The sequence below is a fragment of the Dermacentor albipictus genome, chromosome 1 (genome assembly GCF_038994185.2).
Source record: "Dermacentor albipictus isolate Rhodes 1998 colony chromosome 1, USDA_Dalb.pri_finalv2, whole genome shotgun sequence".
Classification (NCBI taxonomy): domain Eukaryota; kingdom Metazoa; phylum Arthropoda; class Arachnida; order Ixodida; family Ixodidae; genus Dermacentor; species Dermacentor albipictus.
In genome coordinates, this window is record NC_091821.1 from 179748756 (window position 1) to 179772958 (window position 24203).

Sequence of the window (24203 nt, forward strand, 5' to 3'; positions counted from 1 at the left end):
TAATGTTATGCTTTCTACTCCTAATACCGAGGTGAAAATGCGCAAATTACAGCATTTTAGGGAAATTTTTCACAAAGAACAGTCAGGAAAAAAATCCTGAGATTACTTTTAAAGAACTTTGCCTAAAACATACTATCCTCTAAAATTTTATTTTTGCCTCTGTGCTGCGCACAGGCTCTAATATAGGAGCCTGAATTTGGCAAAAACGCTATCTTGGCCTATGTTTAGACATTGGTAACACACTAAGTGGTCCATAAAAAAACAAGCAGAAAAGCAGATATAATCCGCTTTTCTGAGGGTGGCTTAATCCTGTAGTGAACATCGAAATGCTGAGGATAATGAGATGAACCATTTTTAAAGTTCAACAAAATGGAAAACAATGCAGATCCATTCCACATGTTGGAATCCATGTCAACCGAAGCTATAGTGAAATGGTAATCAAGTATACAACTCATTAGTTGTATACTTAATTGTATCTACTTTGTGTATACAAGTGTATCTACTTTGTGGGGATGCGCGACAAAGCACACCTTCGTGCATAGCGTTCGCAGCAAGCGTTTCCAGGGATCTTTGAATGCTATCGCGTTCCACTCTTAAACGCAAAGCTTAAGCGTCTTCCGAATTTTTTTTTCCGACAAAAAGGCAATAATGTTCTGCTGAAACTAACTGGCTTCAAACACAAAGAAAAGTAACTATATAGTTTTTGCTGTAAATTACATTTGACTAATAAACACTAAATCATTAAGCTTCAACAACTCTCCTTTGCAAAGAGTTAATGAGATGAAATTTTCAGGCGTCTACCTCGACAGTCAACTAAAGTGGCATAAACATATCTATGAAACTACACTAACCATCTACATTTAAGAAAATCTCAATACTGTATAAACTATGTTAAATTTTTCCTTCAAACACACTCTGCACTCCTTATGTCAGTTTTATACGCTGGCATATTACGCATGCTATTACCATATATGAACTTGAGTACCCCACCACTTTATTGCCAATTATTGCAGCACAAAATACAGCTCTTCGGGCTATTCTCTTCCTAAAAAGATCGGACTCAATCACATTCGTGTACCCACTATTTAATATGCTACCCGTGAAACACTGCATTGATTAACACATTCTTGTTTTGTTTTACAAAATCATACACAAAATTATACTATGTCATTTTGTAAAAATTTATTATCAAAATACCAAATATCAAAATTATCAAAATATGATTCATTTACATTCTGGCATGCTGTATCGCAGCTCTGGAATAAATTACCAACAGGTCTAACAGCACAACAGCTATTTATCAGCAACAAAACTAACCTTCGCTCTTTTATGCTCGCGTCACTTGCTCAATGAGTATGCACCATATTTGCAGCGTCTCACACATTGTTCTTTTTTCTCACCCACTCTAGCATTTGTATAACAGCAAATAACATAGCGGCCTCCTTCACAACTCCTACGAGAGCTATAGGGCCGCACCTTTATACCATACCCAATGTACATATCATCATGTGATCAATACAGAACTTGAAACTTGAAAAAAAAGAAAAAGAACTTGATTGGTGCGCTTTAGAGATGCCTATGAGCAAAATAATATGCACAGGTTTTATGTCACAATTCCTTGATTGATTATGCAGGAAGGTGTGCTCCCCTGCACTACATGATTAGTCAGTACTATACAGGGGTAGTATAATCTCGTTTGCTGAAGCTTGCATCTGGCACACACGTAAGGTTCTATATATGCAGTAGGCCCATTAAAACTCAAAGCTGTGAAAACCGTAAATAATTTCGAGATAAGCAGAGTTTCAAGAAAGCGAAATCACAAAATTAGAAACCCTCCGGCCACGCACAGACCACATGGAGCCTTTGTAAAATACCCCTAGTGATATTTTCTGTCATTTTAGCATGCATTAGCACCGGACACGTCAGCGTCTACAGGCAACGGCGTTACTGACACTGTGCCAAGACAGCATGCTTGGCACAGAGACCAGGCAATTAATCCTAAGGATATATTTGAAGCCAGTCATCCGAGAGTAACATTTTCAGACATCCAGAAAGCTGAAGCTGCTACTTTCTGCATCTTGATAAATTCCGGACAATTTATCCTCGAAAACCGAAACTGCAAAAGAGCACAACTGTCAAGTCTTTAGCAGATGCCCACTACTGACATGCCATTTATACCTCACCATAGCACGAGCATGAAGCAATTATCCTTATCAAGCTGCAAGCTGGGTCAAATGCTGTGGGCATGCAGGCAGGCTTTTTTTGGGCACAGCGCGTGGGCTGATTGCGCCTGCTCAAAAGTGCCGATCATCTTGCCCAAGATCAGGATTAATACATGCCGCTGTGATCGCATTGATGTAGCAAGGACAGCATTCTAAATGACAGGAGCAAAGAAAGACTCGACTTTGCCATGAGGCTGTAATAAAGTGGCTGCGAGCAGCCAAATAAGCGCACATGAGTGGTGATAGATAAAAGGAAGGGGGAAAGACAAATGGAGAGCATGGCCCGGCACGGTGTCTGGCTTGGCTAGCAAGCTGCCGCCAGGTAAAAACCAAGCGCAAGACTGCCGATTCTACCCCATTGCCTCTTTCTGCTATTTTTGAAGTCGAGATTTCAAGATATCCAGAGGCCGGTGCAAAAGAGGCGAAGCACAAGTGGGTTGAAACCAAAGCGGGAAAGAAATTTCGAGATATTAGAGTTTGAATTAACAAGGGTTTACTGTGCATCGCAAATATATCCTGTGAGATACCAACCGACCCACCGGCAGCAGCAGCCATGCCAAATCCTCGAGTGGGTAGGCCAAGGAAGCTTGACTTAAAAAAAAAAAAGAAAATGTAACAGAAGCCTAAGGAACAACTATACAAAGGGAACAGTGGACAAAGAGTTATACAAATACTACATACCAAAGGAGCTGTTGTGGGTGTGTTGCTGCCGCTCAGGGAAAGCAGGGACAACTGTCGGTGTGACACTGCCGTAAGGTGTGGACGGTGCAGGCGAGACAGGTGCCACGTATGTGATCACATGGTTGGAAGAGCTCTTGTCTGGCAGGTTCACACGAGAAATGCACTTGTCGCTTGTGCCATTGCCCTAGGAATGAGAGTATGAATAAGAAAAAAGAAATACTAAACAAATTTGTGCCTGAGGCACTTAGGCAAACTTTTCTGCTAGATGAGCCATTGTTGAAGACTTAGGATGAAGAAAAGAAAAAACAAACAACAGATACGTACATCAAAGAGGCTCTACAACATTCCTGCTCATAGCTTTCTACATTTTTTGTCTTTCATAGCTTACCATTGTCTCTATGGTGCCACGGGGAACATTAAGATATTGATTATGAAGCACCCCCACTGTGAGGTTTGAAGAGTTGAGAAGAGTATTTTCTATGGCAAATTAGAGAAAACGATAGAAGTCGGGAAAAACATTATAGATGGTTGTGCACAACTGGCTGAGTATCGCCAAGCATCACACATGCTGCCCCAAGCCTGATCTACGTAGGATCTTGCAAAGGCAAAAAGGAGAGGTTCCTTGGGCTAAGTAAAGAAAAAAGCTGCATTGGTAAGTGGTGCTGCAGAGCACTTTTAAAACTTGACCAACATCACTTGCAATTACTCACACAAGGCAAAACAAAAATGCAGGTAGTACACACAGTCAAACCTCGATTTATCGAATTATTGCGTATATAGAACACTTGCTATATCACCTGGAAAATCGCAAGCAGTTTTAATTTTTTATTTCGAACGGGGCCGGATGTAAAATGGACATATCGAACTCTACCACCCCCAGACCTTGTGGTAAACAGATATAATGCAAGTCCTCATAACTGCAGTTTCTTTTTCTTCTATAACAACAATCTTCAAGGCTATACAAATATCTGCTATGCTCTGAGGTGTATGCCCTGTTGTAGACAAAGTGCAGACTAATGGGATGCTACCTGTACCTGGTGCCTTATCCAGGTGCCTGTCACGAGATCTGCCGAGAGAGCACAATGATCACATCAGACGTGAATGATGTTTTCAGCAGCCTTTGTGGCACAGAGCAGGAAGCTAAATATAAGAGTTATTGTTTAAGCTCTATGAAAACAAAAAAATATCTTTTTCACTGAACAGCTGCCTCTTCAAGAACCATGCTGAAATATTTTATAGATATATCAAACTAATTTCTCTCTCCCTCTATTTCAATATGTGTTGCAAATGCTTTCCTGGCCACATGAATTCACTTGATAGGTGAGTTACTAGCTGCTAAAATTACTGGCGATTTTTGTCCACAGTGTGCTACTCTATCTGTCGGCCCTCTTCTTGACTTTGGATGGCCATTTAACATGTTCTCCAAAACTTCCATATTACAACCTGCAACTATCTTTAAGGCTAACTACAATAATATTTTTGACCACTTAAAAGGCTGCTTTCCGACAGTGTGAACAGATATACAGACCTGCCAACCTTAACAAATGAGAAGTCTTCACTCAAAGACAGAACATACTAAATATGGGTGCAAAATACTAAAATTAAATTTGTGTTAGAAGAAAAACATACCATACGTCATTCTGTAGGGACTCTGAACAGGCAAACTCATATAGTAATGTCACAAAAAGAATGGCCTGTGTCACAGACAAATGGAGATGACCATGAACTTTTTCATGAAATATTGACAGAACCGCTGCTGAAATTTTAGTTGGCATATGTATTGGTTCTATGAGGCAATAGCTAGTAGGTCAGAATAAAAGAGTATCCAAAAAATAGCCACTAAATATCTGCGGGAGACTGTATATTGTGGGGATGCGCGACCCTCACGCCTCCCCTGATGTTTTTCCCGCATAGCGCGTCTCCTGTACTCCCGCTTCGCCGCGTGGCCTGCGTGACGCCCGCGCGGTCGAAGTGGTTGAAGCGCAGTGCGAGAGATGGCGCGAGTGTTGCGCTGCTAACGCCGCGAGGTTACTTGGGCGCCGAAAGGAAGGCGCTTGCTCTCTTTGGGTTCGAGACAGCAAGCGGGACGGACGTGCCGTGCCGCACGTGCAGCGACCCTCTTTCCCGGCGGGTCGGCGCACGGCGGGGACGTCACCCGCGTGCGCGCCGACCCATGCTTCTGCGAGACCGCCTCGTGTGGCCGCCTTCGAACGCACCACCGTTGGCGTGACCGAACACACGAACGACCAGGCATTGGGATCCAGCATGGGGCAAACACATTCGCTCGCTTCCGGTCGTGGTGAGTCGGACTTCTAGATTTGTCGCGCGCCCATCGGCATGTTTTGTGGATAGCAACTCGGCTAGCAGGCATTGATCTATGAAAGGTGCAATAAATGCCCTTGTGATTGTTTGCACTACAGTAAAAGCTCATTAACTCGAACTGCAAGGGGAAGCCACTCCAGTTCGAGTTAACGAAAGTTCGAACTAACGAAAGTGAAGGAGAGCAACAGTACACTGCGATTTGGAAGCAATAGGGCATGTCAGAAATTTGGCGTGTCAGAAAGTGATGGCGTGCGCCGCGGGCACACGCCATCTTCAAGTCGAAGCTCTGGGTCCGACTGTGCCACACCACCGATGTCCACCGAAACGAACGTTAGCCGAGGCTTAACACCATCACAATCAATCGCAACGGCCGATACCTCCTAAGCTGAAAATAGAGGTGCACAACCGATGAAGACTGCCGAGACAAAGACACTGAACAAGTGAAGGTGGCGAAGGCCCTGATCAGTTGGTTCTTGATTGCAAGCGCAGCTGCGACGTACTTGATTCGCTGTGTTTTGGCGCTTGCCGTGCCATCTCCGCACAACATTAGCAGCTGTACAAGATTTGCAAAGCCTCTGAGATTCGCAACGGGCAAGAAGTCTCGGAGGTTACGTAGAACGGAGAGGCGGCAGCCGCCGCTGCCTTCTGGCTGACCACGCGTCGGTTAGATTTTTTTCCGATTTTGCCTTCTCTCGCCGTTCTCTCCGTTTCCGAGGCAATACAGCCTTGTGTGTAGGCAGTAGGCGCGTTTCTCTGGCCGTGTGCCAGGCGAGCGTAGCTCGAATTATCCGTGAGGGAACCTTCTCGCGTTCGAATTAACAGACTTTTTTATACATAGACTTCTGTGGAGCTTGGCCGGACCAAATCGTACAGTTCGAATTATCCATAAATTCGAGTTATTGAAGTTCGAATTAACGAGCTTTCACTGTACTGTGTTGTCGTTCCTTTGTCCCAAGAGCACGGAGGAGAACCCCATATCAGACCCCACAATATGCAGGCTTTTAAATGGAGTTTCGCTCCCATTCCCAAACTCGCCACTAATAAAGAACCATACAACTGTTGGTATCAATACAACAATAGTAAACAAGCTATAAAAATCGGGAATTTCATAATAAAATCGTAAAAGTTGGTAGGTATGGATATAATGCAGCTTCTGCGCATTTTTTTTGTTTGAAATAAGAGTGGATGCACTCTGAAAAGTTCACAAGAATGGACATTTCTAATACCAAAATTCTCTTCTCTCTCTCTCACAGACATATACCGCAGTTACTGCTCACTGGGAATGACACGCAACCTGGTACACTGAGCGCAGCTCCTGAGCGTGACCTCAGAGATCAGACAGCACCTGCACAGCAGGTGATGTTCTAGGATGAGCATCGCAACTGCTAACCACCAGGGCTCGTATTCTGTAACGCTTCTGTTTCCTAAGAATTTGCTTTGTGAGCAGTGATTGGTCGCCGCCTGGGTGACGCCGACACCTCGGGGCACGCATGCATGTGGTGACGTCACGCACATGTCAATCGTGCGGAAACCAAATTTGTCGTCTGCTACGAAGTGAAGTCGCACGCGGTGCTTCGGTGTGATCCGAAGCACCGTGTACAGAGCTTGTGCATGCCGTGTGCATGGGTGAGATCAGCGTTCCAAGCAAAACGGCATTGATGATGATCCCTGTGGCGCCTGTGTTAGTGCTTTTAGCGAGCGTCCGTGAGAGACATTGACGACCTCGACATCGACAAGGCGCATTTGAGATAGGAGACGAAGAATTCAGGAGGCAATTAAGGTTCTCCAAAGGGATAATGCGCCACATGTGCGAGAAGCCGCAATGCACTAGAAGCATTGATACTGTGGCCAAAGTGCTGTGCGCATTGCAATTTTTTTCAATTGGAAGTTTCCAACAGTGTGTGGCCAACGAGCAATCCTTTGCCCTGTCCCAGCCTTCAGTCAGCCGCATATTTTTTGTTTTTGTTTTGCTGAAGCCATAACAACCAACGGAAAAGAAAAGGGGTCGGTGAAATTTCCGAAGACTACATATGAAGAGGGGGTAGTCAAGCAATGGTTCCTTGGAAGCGGCAAGACAGCGTACGACGTCCTACCTAGCGGCATAAATGGGTGAACCACAGTAAACAAAATACGCTAAATCACTCACCGCCAGTATGCCACACGTTTCATAATAAAAAACAGAAACCTCATCAATACCATGAACAAATTATTTTTTATTTCCCAGGAAATGCTCATCATCTGCTATATTTTCCCTTGCTTTGTGACGTTCCCATACAGCGAAAAACCTGCACACTGATTGGCCTCTATCCTTTCTCTTGGTTATCATTACGTCAGCGGACTACCCAAACGTGACGCCACCGCCAAACAGAATTCTTTGAAAACCGACGTGTTACAGAATACGAGCCCAGGTGCCTGTGTCATGTGCTAAAGTGCTATTTAAAGGTTTTTTAACATAAAAACACTGACAACTCAGCTTTGCTAAGACTGCTTCAATAATACAATCGAACCTCAATATATTGAACAGCACGGTGATCGTGAAATAGTTCAATATAGCCAGAATTTGATATATGAAATCACACAGAAAACTTGTACGAATCAATCAATGAACCAAGAGTGTGATCGAGAATCATTGTTTGGAGCGTGCATTTGGTTACGCCGCGTGCCATTGGCCTAGGCCACGCTGACTTCATGAGCCGCGCAAAGTTCCTCTGAACAACAATCCCTGACTGTGCCCCAATCGTGGCGCAGTAAATAATAATTTGAAACTTCCGACAAAGTATTTATTTCTTTGGCTGCAAGTACCACAGTAGTGTAGCCTGCATGCTATTGGGAGCCGCGTGTTTAACCACAGTGTCCTCAACATAGTCTAAACGATCCACAAGCGATAGCTCGGTGCCTTCTATTGCGCCGCAGTAGCGGCGAAGAAGGGCCACAGCCTCAGCTACAGCCTCAGTTGAAGTTGGGAGAGGGACACCATCAACGTTTGCGGGATCAACCTCGGCAGCATCTTCAAGTTTGGCCGCTACTTCCACTGCAATTTCTACATCAGTCAACCGAAGCATCTTGAAACACTGTCAATAAGAAAGTATGAAGTGGCACCTGCTAAGGCGTCTATGAGTGAACCAGTGAGCGCGCTGTCGCATGTCTTTGTAGATGCAAATTGCCATTCCTCGCGAGGCACGGCTGGCGCAGAGCGTGGCACCGAGGAGGAGTCAGTGTGGCAAAGGCAATGCGTTGTTGATGTTGTCAAACTAGCCAAGCCGCCACGTACGTACGCCGCTATATTAAAATGGCGCCCTCGGTGCTTTCGATGTGTGCTGCTCTAGAGTGCAGCAGTCGCGAACGGCCATCGCTATCTTTGAGGGCGTTGCGGGAAAGCTCGCAGCTTGTCAGCAGAGCACACGTAGTCCAGGATGGCAGAGTTCGATATATCCATTTTACGCCCAACCCCATTCAAAATAAAAAATTAAAAACGCATGCGACTTTCAAGTTGTTATAGAAAGTGTTTGATATATGCAATAATTCGATATATCCGTGTTCGATATATCAAGGTTTGACTGTATATGTGTATGCAATTCATTTATAACTAATTCAGCCAAAGTGAAATTTTGCTGCTGTTAGCCTTCAACCTCTGCAGAATTTTTATACTGTATGCCAAGTACCTGAAGTTGGCAATTTATAGATTTAATAGCACCACACAACCACACAACATGAGCAACAATATAACTTGGATAGCATCTCAAAACAGAACAGCAACACTCAACAAGCCAAAGTCAACAGTGCATCTGCCCTGTTGCTACCTACAGCAATGAATTACCTATAATAATGATGAGTTACATAGGCAATGCACATCTTCTACAGTACTTTACACTACTTTGCACATGCACATTGGCTATGGTGCTTGGTTATTGAGCATGATGTCAAAGGTCCAATACCAATCCATGGTGGCCACATTCTGAATTACAAATGATGCAAAGTTGGACTTGGTCAAAACAGCATATGAAGAGAGGTCAGCCATACTGCAGAAAGCTCAAAATGCCCACCTTAGAGTCTGGGCCTGAGGATACAGTCAGACTGATAGGCGAGGTGGTCCCATCCTCCCTCTCCACCATCATTGGGCTGTTTCCTGGTCGCACAATTACTACCCCTGAAGCTGCTGCAGCTGGTGGCTGTTGTGCAGTCTGGTCACCACTGTCGTCCTCCTCATCCTCATCCGAGAGCTCACCCTCCCAGGACATTGGTCGCTCGCGCTCCTCCGTGTTGTCCCCCCATGTGACCCCTGGCTGGCTGGCCCCATTCACCCGCTGCTTCTTGGGTCGCAGGTGCACCGCCAGCCCTTCACCAGTCACCTAAACGTGTTATTAAACCCACAGAGAAAATAACTGTAGAATTAGTTTCTGAGGGCATCATTTTCCTCCGCTACAGTGACTCAATGCCTATAGCATTATGATACTGGCCACAGGATGCCAAAAGGTTCCTGCATCAACATTTTGGGAAATGACAAAAAACCTCAGGCAGTGAAAATAGATGAGCCCTCCGATACATTTTCCCATAGCCCCAATCTAGCTTAGGGGCATAAAACTAATTATTCATTAATTTTATCATATAAACTATTTGGAAAATCTCATGCGCCGACAATTAAAAAGCAAGAGTAGAACCCACAAATAATAGGTCTGTCAGGAATCACAATTGCCATCAGCATAGATTTCATGTTTTTGTAGTTGCCCAGTAAAATGACAGGTGACGAAGTCTATTTTAAAGAAGCCAAGCTGATACAGAACTGTTGTTGCATCACAAGAGCTAAAAGCATAACTGAAAGCAATCATCCCAGAATACAGACTCAGCACAGCTATGACGAAGTTATGAGCGAAAGGTCACGCAACAATCTTGCACAAACACCACCTTCAGCAGGGTAGACCACATATACAGTAGTAGTCACATTTTTGCAAAGTCTGCATGAAATGTGCTGCACTTTATTCCCCCACATTTGCATTCATGTTTGTTGTAACATAGAAGTTTCTGTTCATATTTCCACACTCATTCCCACTTTCTAAATGCATTTCCACATTTCAAAACTTTTTCCACTTCAGTGTTACCAGGAAGAGTCAAGCTCAGCACTTAGCTGCATCTCCTATACCTTCTCCTATACCTTCTCCTACAGTCTGTTCAAGACGGATGGAAAAAGACTAAGGCAGAAAAAAGTACTTGGACAAATCTTGACAGTGGCACACTTATGACCTGAAGCGTAGCAGCTCACCTGCATGACCTCTGGGTCGTCCCCGTCATCTTGGGGGGCAGCCCCCAAAGGGGGAGGGGGCGCCACGGGGCACACGCGCACTTCCTCCATGCCGCACTGCACCACCATGAAAACACTGGCGTTTCCGGGCCCTCAGCTGGCAGCTGCCCACAGGCTAGGGCCATGTTTGCACTGCTGCCTGTCAGCTGTAACAAGAACACTAATAAGCATCAACAAATTATCTGGCTACTAAACTGACATGCCCAGGTCTCCCTCAGTCCATAACACTGTTCTATGTATAAAAAGGGAAACCAATTAACAATCATAAGGTTTATAACATACTTTATTCCTTGTATACACACCACATGGTTTAGTAGGCAGATGATGAGCCACATTATGGCTCGCTGCATTGTGTGCACTCTTGGAAACTGGTGGTTCTAAGAATGAAGTTACACAGCGGGCCCATGAAACCAAATATGCTCAATAAATGCACAGAAACAAGTGAAGAGGTCTGCATGGGGAAGAAAATGTCGAAGTGCTTTTGAACACGTGTGATATGGGTACCAATGCTTGTGTGAATTAGCAGTGAGCTTCATTTAAAAGCATACTAAAGAGGAATATTGTTAAGCTTGAATGGTAAATTACACTTTTCAAATACAAAATGGCCAATCTTACCGAGAGTGAAGGTCTGGTAAGATAGAAAAGAATCAAAAACAAAACATTGGTGGTGGAGGGCTCTGGATTAATTTTCACCACCTGGGTTTCTATAATTCAAAATGTGGCGCCATATAAAAAGGGTGAAGATAAAAGAAATAAAACAAAAATAAATTTTCCTTTTCTTTTCTTCAATCTATATTTCACGGCCCACCTGCTGGCAAGAAACTAGCTGAAAATGACATGTCGCTGAGTAAAGAAACACTACTTATCCTAGTAAATTATCAGTTTTGCCTATGAAAGCACTGAAAATTACATATTTAACGCTGTTTACCATTCCAAAACTGCTTATCAGTCAGGCCATGGGTCTTATTTGAAAGAGCATCATTCTGGCTTGCTTTACTGCTAAAAATGAGCTTCAAAGCTGCTCCAAAAGAGAGCTACCTGGTTCCCTAGCTTTAAATGTATATTTTCACACACTTTTTAGTTTTTCCAAGTTTTTAAAAATTATTTTTGCGAGGTACAAATTTTGGGAGTGGCACATCTTTCTGCTACCCGTTAAATTTTTAAAATTATTCTTTTGTCTGAATGCTTGAGTATTGAGTGAAGAACTATTATGATAGTGTGTTTTAGGGCACAGCGACATGATAAAATCTTGTAGAAATAAAAAAAAATACACTTGCAATGGTGCAACTTTTGAATTTCGGAATCTACATTACAGGTACAAACATTCAAATGCTAAGTCGCACTGTTCGGACGATCAGAAGCATGCCTGCTTAATTTTAGCTCTTGCTGTAGTGCATTTTCTTCTTTTGCAGCTCACCTCCCAAATGTTTTTTAATTGACTTGGGAATAAGTTCATTGCATATTTGCAATCAACACACAAGATTGAACATTTGCTGAAAAGTTCATGTGTCTTGAGTCATAACAACAATGCTTTTTCTTATGGGGGGGGGGGACCAATGTCCCCCCTTAAGCAGCACAACACCCATAGCAGCAGCTTAACTAAACCTGCATAGCAATTTCTGTTAAGCAGATTTATTTTACTGTCATTCTATGGTAGACCAACCAAACACTAGCACAATGCTAGAAGTTCATCATAACAGGTGTCTAATGTACTTACTATGTTTTTGTAAGGTCAATAAAATATTACTTTCACACATTACTGTGGTCAGTAGAGTTTACTGAAAGCCAGATTTCATACAGTTTTCTTTTCCCCCAAATAATAGGTGCTGGACAACGCCATTAATGACCTAGGGCAAATTATTTATTTAGCTACATGAATGACGCTAAATTCTAAACTGCCTTCTAATAACAACCTTCAAGGTATAAATAAAGCATTTATCATATGAAGCATTTAAGAAAAATTGTTGCAGCAGGGTCTTCGCTTATGAAAATCATTCAAAGCAAATGAAAGTGGTTCTTACACCATACACTAGTTGCTGATGACAAAGGATACATGATATGCAACCATAACGGTAGCAAGGATCTAAAAATTGTTACTGAAGAATGACTTCATAATGGATGCAATTTATGCATGAGCTTTTCAAGGCACAAAGGAAGCTAAAACACTTGGAGCAGGAACTTGATTATTTTCTCTCCACACCCTGAGCCTTATATAAAAGTATGATTTATAAAGTGAGCTGCAAAATATTGATGCCTATTTACTACTATACCACAATACAGCATTGACAATTTACAACAGCCTTGTTGAAACACTGCCAGATAAGCTATACCAATAGCAATAGAGAGTTCTAATGATGAGAAATGCACATTTCATTCTCATTTGTAACATGACAGTCTTCGAATTACTGTAGCACTTGAGTGACACCTGACAAGTGTTCTCTCAAACAAAATACTTATTTTAATTACGAAAAAATTATGCAGATCCCACGCACTGTTAGAATTAGTGCACGCAAAGCTTTGACATAGATGCTTGTGATAATACTAAAGCTGTTGACAATCTGTGATGTGATGTAGATACTATGCTGTGATGACGTCATGCATGTGATGACATGGCTTGTGCTGAAGCAATACACGAGAATCTGCGCTCGGCTTGTCTTCAAGTTGTGTGTTTCTATTTTTTTCAGAGCTGTAAATATATCAAAATACATCAAAATGAATTAAGGTGACATGTGCCTGACTGCACTGTTTCCAGGATCGTCCCATGTTACAAACTACAATGAAACCTTTGTGAAGACACTTCAGTTGCGTGCTTGTCAGTTACTGAAAGGTAAATACGAAAGTACTCACACAAACAAATTTTAAATTTCACTTTAACAAAAGCGTCTTCTTGTTATAGCCAAAATGCACTGCACGTTGGCATTGAAAATTATATTAATGAAATTTTAGGGTTTTACATGTAAAAACCATGATCTGAAAAGAAAAACATTAAAATTAATTTATAGGGTTTTACGTGCCAAAAACACAATCTGATTATGAGTCGCGCCATAGTGGGGGACTCCGTAAATTTGTACCACCTAGGGTTCTTTAACGTACACCTAAATCTAAGTACACTGGTGCCTTCGCATTTTGCCCCTGTTGAAATGTGGCTGCCATGGACGGAATTCGATCCCACGACCTCGTGCTTAGCAGCCCAACACCATAGCCACTAAGAAACCACGGCAAGTAACCAAGAACTGATGATGAGGCACACAATAGTGGGGAAATCTGGATTAATTTTTACCCCCTGAAGGTCTTTTTAATGTGCACCCAATGCACAGTAGACAGATGTTTTGCATTTTGCCCTCATCGAAATTCGGCTGCTGTAGCCAGGATTTGATCCCGCGACCTAGTGCTAAGCAGCACAATGCCATAGTCTCTAAGATTCACTGATGTTCCATTTATTTATGTTGTCATCATCAGGCTACTTACGCATCATCTTCACCCTTGCAATATGGTGAAGAAAAAACTTTGCCCATAGCAGGTGCCACATTAGGATCACAGTAACTTTTTTCCTCTTGAAATCAGAGAGGGTGAGTGCGCATGTGCATCTGTATGTAAACTGAAGCTTGGCAAAATCTATCCCTTTAAACTCACTATTGTGAAAATAAGCACTGGTATAAATCAGTCCACAATATTGTTGAAAAAAAATGTCACATTGTAGCACCTGAACCAGATTTCATGGCTAAAATAAACTGGAACTATGCATTCACAAGGATGGAAGCGGCCAAGAGGGTTTCCGAACAGCTCTGAGAGCAGCAAATTTGGCACATTGGAGCAGGCTGGGGGCAGGAATTGTTTGTTTTGGAGCAGAAGATATGCGTTTTGGAGCATGCTAGGTAAGGCTCAATATAAGTGAAATAGCGACAAATCAAGAAAAAATATTTTTTTATTTGACTTTACAGAGCACTATTGGGTTATGGCGACTAAATCCTGTGTAAGCCCCTAAGGTGGAGGAAAGTTCACTAAGGAAAAAGAATGTCATAAACATGACAAAGGAAACCCATTTGCGTTCCTCGAAACCATTATTAAGTTACATACTGGATGTGCCAACTAAATGTGGCCAAGAAAAGAGAAATAACCAAGGGATTTACGCGAACAGCACCCACTGTATGTTGATAGGCCTTTGTTAATGCTCGTCAAGATTTGCTAGTCAAGATTTTTTGGATAAGGATACTGGGTAATGCAAATCCCAGGTTGCTTTAAATCCAGCTATCACTCATGTTTCAACAACCTCCTAAACTTTTTCATAGACATCTCATCGATTAGGTAAGTTTATTAAGTTAGCTAATTAGATGTATTCGTGCACAATGAACAAAAAATACTGAGGGTGACAACCGTGAACAACACCTGTCATCACACAGTGGATACCATTTACGTAATGCCCTCAGTTATTTCATTCTTGGCGGCTTTTAGTTGGCATAGCAGAGTACAACAGAATAAATGCGAAGTTACTTTGATGGTGATTGCGTGTTTGCCAGTATTCCAAATAACTTGGCAAAAAGTAAGAAAAACTCTTGACACTTCAAGAAAATAAGGGAAAAAGTGTTCAGTGGCTTTCCCACAAATGTCCCCGACCAATATTTTGCACAAGCACGATTATTAGGGCTGCCTGATAAAGTCAATGTAAAAAGGTATCTTATATCTTTGAATGTTAAATAATCGTTTCTTAAAATTTTTGGACTTCATCAACGCAAGTTGTGTCGTGAACATCACTGCTGCAAATGCAATTCCTGTCATTCGCATATTTTCCAACCCTTTACGACTGCCACTGGGCCGCTACAGCAGACTAACACTGAAACTTTACATCCTTGGTTTGCATTTTGCGACTGCAAAAGTACAATTTTACAAGGTGTGGTTGTGCAGAATATACAGTACCTGGAATGCAAATTTGAGTGATGATTACAGTTGCCATTGGATATTTCTGGTCAAAAGGTTTCACGTGCATGTGCAAAATATATTTTAATGTTACATGAGTGGTGCTCGCCATTATTTGAACTTACCATTAGGGTGTACAAACGAGCCTTGAAATGTATAACCACAGACCGTGACTTATTCATTCAGCTGAGAGCACAGCTTTCTTTCCCGACTGCCCCATAGCATGAGTGCCAGTTCAAATAATCTTTAGCCGGTATGCATATAAGGCAAACACATGACTTATCTAAAACATTCGTAATGCAATGTATAGCACAAAGGACTCGATTTCCTGCGGCCAAGTTACAATGCGCCAATAAACAGACCCTCAGACCAAAGAATTTGATGCTGAAACGCATTGCTCTAGGTTGGCTTCTGGGGCTAAATGCTAGCCAACAAATGCCTGTACGACTTCATTTGAAGTTAGTGTTTTGTCGCAAGTTGGTGCCGCTCGGTGGTTTGGCGGAATTTGCATAGCACTTCCACCCCTGTTTCACGTAGTCAGAAATACGTGTAGTAGACTCCGCTGCAACGCAACTTGAAAGGACAGAAAAATGTGTCCTGTTTATCTGAAGTTTCATTATGTATAGTAGACTCCGTTATAACACAACTTGAAGGGACAGAAAAATGTGTTCTGTTTATCTGAAGTTTCATTTAAGTGAAGGACACAAATATCACCAAGAATTGTTTTATCTGAAATGCGTTGTGTTGACATTACTATGGTGGGAAAAAGAAAACTACTACTCTCTGCTTCAGCTATTACAGCTTCTTTCGAACAAGGTCGTGTTCATGCATGAAAAAATTCCCAATAATTCTGCACAGCCCACACGTTCGAAAAAGCACTGCAGACTTAACTAAACCTCTTGCTGTCTGGTCCAAAAACAGTAATACCTATGTCTTTGTCGATAAAATCAGTCTTCAAGAACTTCACACAGATGGTGTATACAACTGTCTCCTCAGAGAAGGTAACAAGAGCATCATTTGAGGTCTCTTATTCCTGGTGGCGTGAACGAAGCAGTAGTAGCAGCCTAACTGCTAGATCTTACCGATTCCATAGTGCTCTCTACCTTCTTGAGGATCATTACATTCCTATAGCAAAGTCCTCATGATCAAAACACTGTTGCAACTTCAACATCCTTAATTTGCATTAACTTTCCCGCAACTGCCTAATGGATTGGAGTTTCTTCACTATTTAAAGCATTGCCATTAGACATGTTTGTCAGGTTTTTCCTGTTTCATACACTGATGAGGCAGGTGGTTGTTTCGGTTAAAGATCTGTTTAACTGGAGTTAACAAAAAGATGGGCTCTATCTAACCCAAGTTTGCTAACAATGGGCAGCCAACCAAAGTTGATGCCACTGTTCCATTTATCCGGCATTTCTTTGCGAGTTTTGTTTATCGAGAGTCCACTGTATATTACTGGCACAGCAATTAATTCTTTCTTCACCAAAAGCAACAATTGTTGCTATTATTGTAAACATGTTGCCATAGGCAGGCCTTCTGTGCCTGATGAAAATGATACTTCCGATATCTAAAGTATGTGACACTATCACACTTTAAAAAACACGGTACTTTCTGCCTACATTAAGTCAAGCAGAACAAGAGCCTGACCTGGCAAGAACAAGGATGATGTATCCTAAATAAGAAATCTTTTTCATGCTTTATATTGTTACAGTATGGTATGTGCGGGCACCGCAAGAACGGAAGACGACGAGGTCAACTGTTTTCTGATACTGTGGTTCGGAGCCCTCGCTGTTGTGTTTAATTAAACACCGGTGCAGATCTCCTACACTGTCACATTTGGTGGATGTGCAGGGTACGCTCGCTACGACGCTGTGCTGGATCTCCACAGTGCAGGCCACATCGGTTCCGTCCCAATGTCTTCAAACGACGACTCCCCATTCACATCCACCCAGGCTTCATTACATCTAGACACCCCATCCACATCCACCTAGGCTTCGTTACATCTAGTGCTATTTCACCCTCGTGACCCAGGGATTTTCATCAGCACAAATGGCAGGGACATGGAAGACTGCCTCACCTGGTATGAACGCGTCAACGACCATACAGATGGAACGCGACACTCATGCTTGCCAACGTAATCTTCTACCTGAAAAGCATAGCGCGCATGTGGTTGGTATGACACACACGAAGACTTGACTAGCCGGAAAGTCTGCAAACTAAAGATGCGTGACGCATTTTTAAAACCTGCCGGGTGTCAGCTATCAGCCAGACAAGAGCTTGCAACACAGGCTCAGTCATCCACAGTCATATATTTCCTATACATAACACGTGCTGGCTCTTTGTAAAAAAGCAGACAAAGACATGCTGGAATCAGATAAAGCCAGCCATGTGCTAAAGGAAATTGCCGACAATGCATTCAATTTTCTTTTGTGCAAGAATTGTGCGACAGTTATGCCATCCTTGCAGCGTGCTGATGCTTCAAACAAGCTAAAAGCCAACGCAATGCTCAGCGATTCAATCGCCTGCCAAACACCGCAGCTACTTGCTCCTGCATCAACGTTCCAGAAATTCGTCAGCCGTCAAGTACACCTCCTGCGACAGAGATTGTCCATCAGGAACTGGAAGCCATAGCTCCTATTCTCGACCGCTCGACAATGACATGACAACCGTATCACTCATTCAGTCTGTCATTTGACAAGAGATTGCCCACATGGGTCTCCTCAGTCAAGGAAGCAGCTGTCCGCTCCCAAATATCCCAGTAGTTGCTTCAGCTGCACCGAGCCTGCAGCACCCACCAGTATGCTATCTAAACCCAGCTGAATGGCGAACATCAGGCCACCAGCCCATCTGTTGCATCTGCTGTCGCGGCGGCCACATCTCTCAGTACTGCCACAGCTACTGGTACTCATCTCCGCGTTCCAAGGTCACTTTTGAGTGTAGCTCGGCATATAACCCACGCGGCCAATTTTATGCTGACTCCAATCCCTCCAATCCTTCAAGTGATGACGTCCCCACTCCGTTGTATAATCCCAGCCGTTCACCCTCACCTCAAGCTCGACAGTCCCGCTCATTGCCGCGTCGATGTTCGCCGTCTTTGTCGTATCACTGCCGCAACTCAGAAAAATGAATAATGCAGCATCCAGAGGTCACCTCTGGACGCTGCATGGACTGACCAGGACCAAAAATGGAAGGACCAGGATCAAAAATCTTCTCTTGACCTCTGCTCCTCGACGCAACCGTGTCGAAATTCTCATTGATGGTCTGTCCATAACCGCTCTAATAGAGACAGGGGATCAGAAATCTGTAATGAGCTCTGCCCTATGCCAACATCTTAAGAAAATGCTTGCACCTGCCGCTTCCCCTTTCGTTCGCATTGCCAATAGCATCACAACTTCCATACTTGGCCTATGTACTGCCTGTATTAACATTGCCGGCCATGTTGACTGCTCTTCCGGCGTTCTGCGCTTAGGTCTACCCCAATGTATTGCCGACGAAGCCACAGACAAGTCCTGCCTTTGGTGAGGCCAGTTCGTTCGTCTGCTGCCCCATGCCACAACATACGTCTCAATGGTGCCCTTCCTTACTCTCTCTGATGGAGACTACATGGCATATCCTGTCCTGGAGGTTCTCTTAAGCCGCCATGTTACGTTACCCAACACCATTGTTACAGTTCTGAATAATCAAGCATGCCTTCCCATTCTGAACGTCAGTTCATCAACGCAAGTTCTTCTGCTGGATATTTCCCTAGTGGCGCTGCATTCCTTGTAGCACTATACTGTTTTGCCACTGGCTACTGATCTTCAGCTTGACTTGACTGCTACAGAGTTGACTTCAACTTCCACATATCAGGACCCATTATGCCGAATGATTTCCCCTGACCTGCGACCTGATTATGCTGATGCTCTCTGCTCCCTCATAGCTTCGTACCAAGATATCTTCGATTTTGGTGGTCATTCGTTGGGTAAGACCACCCTGGTTTCGCATCGCATAAACACAGGCAATGCCCTTCCCATTCCCCAGAGACCTTACCATGTGTCAGCACCCAAACGCGTCATCATACAAAACGAGGTTGACAAAATGCTTGAGAAGAACATTGTAGAGCCTCCTTCCAGTCCTTGGGCCTCCCAAGTCATATTGGTGACGAAAAAGGACAACACTTGGAGGTGTTGTGTGGATTATCGCCTATCGCCATCTCAACAAGGTTACCAAGGACATGTACCCTCTTCCACGTATCGACGACGCGTTAGACTGCATGGCACCAGGTATTTCTCCTCTATTGGCCTCCGCTCTGGGTACTGGCAAATTACTGTTGACAAACATGATAGCGAGGCAGCAGCCTTCGTTACACCTGATGGCCTATATCAAGTTAAAGTCATGCCGTTTGCGCTCTGCAATGCCCCTGCCATCTTCGAACGCACGATGGACTATTTTCTTCGTGGTCTTAAGTGGTCCATATGCCTCTGCTACCTTGATGACGTTTCTTGTTTATTTGCCCAACTTCAAAGCCATCTCCATCGCCTTTCCGCCATTTTCCGAAAAGCTGTTCTACAGCTCTACTCTGCTAAATGCAATATCGGGCGCCGTCACATCAAAGTTCTTGGCCACCTCATCGACGCTGCCAGCATACAGCCTGATTCCGACAAAGTCTGTGCTGTAAAAGAATCACTGCTTCTACACTCGTCGAACGATATCCGTTGCGTTATAGGACTATGTTTCCTACTTTCGACACTTCATTGAGAACTTTGCGGACATCGCCAGTCCCTTGACTGATCTTCTCAAGAAAGGCATTTCTTTTTCGTAGGAACCTGCTCAGGCTGTCGCTTTTTCCGAAGTTATTGCTAGACTCACAAATCTACCCATTTTGGCTTATTTTGACCTGGCCACCAAAACTTAAGTTCGTACAGATGCGAGTGTGGTCATGGTATTGGCGCTATTCTTCTCCAGCAACAGAATGGCTCATTCCGTGTTATTGCCTACACTAGCAGACTCCTTTCTTGTTCTGAGCAAAATTACTCCATAACCAAATGTGAATGCCTCGCTCTCGTGCGGGCCATTGCGAAGTTTTGCCCTACCTTTACGGGCAACATTTCCCTGTTGTTACACATCGCCATGCCCTCTGTTGGCTATCTTTGCTGAAAGACCCTACGGATTGCCTTGACCGCTGGGCATTACGGTTACAGGAATACTTCTTTTCTGTGACAAAATCAGGGCGACTGCACCAGGACACCGACTGCGTGTTTCGATATCCGGCTTGCCCCCTGATCTCACCGATGATGACACTGATGCCTGTGTTCTATCCATTACGGACTTTCTCAACATCGCCATTAAGCAGCGTCGTGACCCCTCCTTACAACCTATCATCGATCGCTTCACCGCACATCCCTCGGACCCCCCATTCCGGCTCTTCGTCTTAAAGGACAGTGTGTTTTACAGGTGCAACATTGATCCCAACAGCACCAAGCTTCTTGTTGTCGTGCCGGAACACCTATGCTCGGACGTGCTCACACAGCTTCGTGATGCCCCCACCGCTGGCCACTTAGGCGTTGCTCGCGCTTATGACCACGTCCATTGGCACTTCTTCTGGCCTGCCCTTCCCCGTTTCGTTCGACGATACGTTGCAACCTGCGAGAACTGTCAGCGCCGCAAGAGACTATCCTCGTGTCCAGCTGGCCTACTTCAGCCGATTGACATTCCCGGTGAGCCATTTTTCTGTGTTGGCTACGACCTACGTGGAGCTTTCCCTGTGTCAGCACTTGGCAATCAACGGGTTGCAGCCGCCACAGATTACGTGACTCACTTTGCTACCACGCGAGCTCTCCCACATGCTGCGCCACCAATGTGGCCAATTTTCTCATTCGAGATGTTATAAACTTATTCTACAACACGGTGTTCCTCATCAGCTCTTAACGGATTGCGGCCATTGCTTCCTCAACAAAGTGATTGACAATCTTCTACAATACTGCTACAGTCATCGTTAGTTTACAACAGCTTAACATCCCAAAACAAATGGACTGACTAAGCGCCACAAATGCATGCTTGCCGACATGCTCACTATGTATGTGTTGGAAGGTCATTGGAATTGGTGCTGTGCCCTTTGTCACGCTCGATTATAACTCTTCACGCCATGACACTGCAGTTATTCAGCTTTCAATCTTTTGTATGGCCGCAGTGCACTCCTGCCATTTGATTCCTTGCTTCCCACAGATTCATCTGCAACTTGCTCCTACACCCTTGATGCCCCTGCTCATGCCGAAACTGCCCGCCGCATTGCCTGTGACCGTGTTGTGGCTTCTCAGACTGTTCATAACATGCTTCACAATCGCCACCACTGAGATGTCTATTTTGATCCTGGCTCACTGGTCCTCCTCTGGTGGCATTCTCGTCGCGTGGGCCTCTTTGAAAAGCTGCTGCCCCGTTACGTTGGACCCTATCACGTGGTACACCAAGTGACCGACCTGACATGCGAGGTCTCCCTGTGGTTGCCCCCACTGTGTTTGTGGCCCCAGCCACAGAACTTGTACACGTATCGAGGCTCAAGCCCTGCCACTTGGACTAGCACCATATACCTTAGGCAGATCCGGGACCGCGCTTTTGCCCCCAGGAATTTGTGTTACAGTATGGTATGTGCTGGCAGTGCGAGAATAGAAGACGAGGTCAACTGTTCTGATACTGTGGTTTGGAGTGTTTGCTGTTGCGTTTCATTAAACACCAGTGCAGATCTCCTACACCGTCACAATATGCTTGTCAGAACCAAAACCAACAGCAGGAAGTCGGTTTTTAAACACCGAATTAAATGTCTGAAAACCGAGACCACATCCTTAAAGACATTTGAGGGTTTTGTACTGTAAATTAAAATTAAGAAATAAGAGCATAAGGTACAGAAATAATCAATTACACAGTGTAAGAGTTGGCTTTTAAACTGCACATCATATTAAAATTCACGTTTGGGGGTGGGGGATAGAAGGTAGTACTAAGTTGGTAAGGTCAGTTTCAAGATCATATATCTTTGGTAAAACAAAGAAAACAAAGGAGAGAAACCACGATTTCAGAAAGACATTGCACATAACTAAAGAATCTTACATAATTTCTGGTACCTAAATCATATATACATTCCAACATGTCCACCTGAATTGTCTGCAGAATACTGTTTGATAAAGTACAGAGAAAATGCCAATCCCTACAAAATTTCCACCCATGCACATTGGCATTACTTTAAAGGCAAACTGTAATAAAATTTTGCACCACGTAAAAAACCTAGTTAAGATAGTGTAGCTATATATGAGGCTAAGCACAAAATTTGACGTCTGAAATACAAGTGAAAGTGGCATGGAAAGCTCACAAAAAGAGCCATTACCGCTCGCTGGAAGTGACGCATGAATTAGTGCAGAATGGCAGGCTGAAAAATCTTGGAGGCAATAAGCTGGGATTTAGTCATGACGACAACCACGGCATGCATACATCATCTGCTCAAGTGCTACTGAAAGGCTGCTAACAAGAATATTATGCAATTACCAGCTCTGCAGCTCTGCCAAGAATGCTTTAATGGTATATAATACTCATTTATGAAAAATTTAGCCAAAGTGAAATTTTGTTGCAGTTGGACTTTGCCCCATTTTTTTTATTTATTACCTCTTCAATTACCAATGCTCTCCTATTAACAGGCCGCTAAAGAACCTCTGACAAGTTTTTAGAGATTTTATACAAACGCGTGCACCATGCAATGGGAACGCCAAAAATTTGAAAACAATGCCTTGTTTCTCTCCTGGCCTTTCTGGTGCCTCCTTAGAGCGTTGTGATGTCAGCAGGGTGCTCCAAGTATGTCACCAGGGTTAAAAGCTGTTGATTGGTTGGTCGTCGAGGAACGACAGCGCCAACATGACCAGAGCCCACTGTGAGTATAGAGGGGGGCTTGCCCACTGTGCGCCACTAGACATTTTATGACGCTTTCATTTAGTCAGCTTCACACAGAAGGCGATTAGGGGCGAACGATGGAGGAGCCTTTCTTATGGCGTGTGGATGCAACCTGCAGCTTTTGCTGCACTGCGTAGACTTGCCGAGCATATGTGGCAAGGGAGAGAGAGCGCCAGTTGGGAGAATCGCAAAGAGTGAGAAACAGCAGTGGCCGCGTTTTCAATCATCAAACTCCTGTAAATCTGCTATTACTGCACCATTTCACAATATTCTTGCAGCACTATATTCATACCAGATTAGTACACATCAGCCACTATGTAACTAATTGAGCTCAGGCTGGTTTAAGGGCCCTTTAAACCACATTTTTTATATTTGATACTGTAAGCCTTACACGGGCTCATACAGGTGTGGGCACATATAATACAAGCAAAGAACATCAAACAAAACATATGAAAACATATAAAATGGAAGACACTAACATAGTTAACCTAACAGCTTTTGAAAAAGGAGTGACCGTCTTTTTATTTTGGAAAAAGAAAAAAAAGAGAAAGGAAATGCATGTATACATTACTAACGGATACACGTGGGCACATGGGCACATCAGGAACAAACCAATTTCAGAAAGGCACTTATAAAAAGGTTAGATCACTGAAAAAACAGCTCGGGAGCGACAACTTTTTACAAATCGCCTTCAGCAAAATAATTCTTCAAGTTTAATGGTGAATGCGTCCATTGATGATAGACCGATGCACTCACGTGGTAGCTTATTCCAGAGTTCTATGGCAAAGGAAAAAAAAAAGAATATTTGAAAGTGTCACAGCTCGAGTGTTGGTAAGGTGGTCTGACGTAGTCGCTCT

General features: G+C 43.7%; 1 protein-coding gene across 1 annotated transcript in view; it reads right to left on the reverse strand.

The window, feature by feature from the left end:
* The window catches only part of Hr39 (Nuclear hormone receptor FTZ-F1 beta), a 135722-nt gene that overhangs the window by 95122 nt on the left and 16397 nt on the right, over positions 1 to 24203 (reverse strand). Inside the window, exons 2-4 of the mRNA XM_070530115.1 lie at positions 10483 to 10667; positions 9269 to 9574; positions 2904 to 3087 (exon numbers count right to left, since the gene is read on the reverse strand). Coding sequence (XP_070386216.1) covers positions 2904 to 3087; positions 9269 to 9574; positions 10483 to 10590 — 598 coding nt within the window. The 5' untranslated portion in view covers positions 10591 to 10667. The remainder of the gene's footprint in view (positions 1 to 2903; positions 3088 to 9268; positions 9575 to 10482; positions 10668 to 24203) is intronic.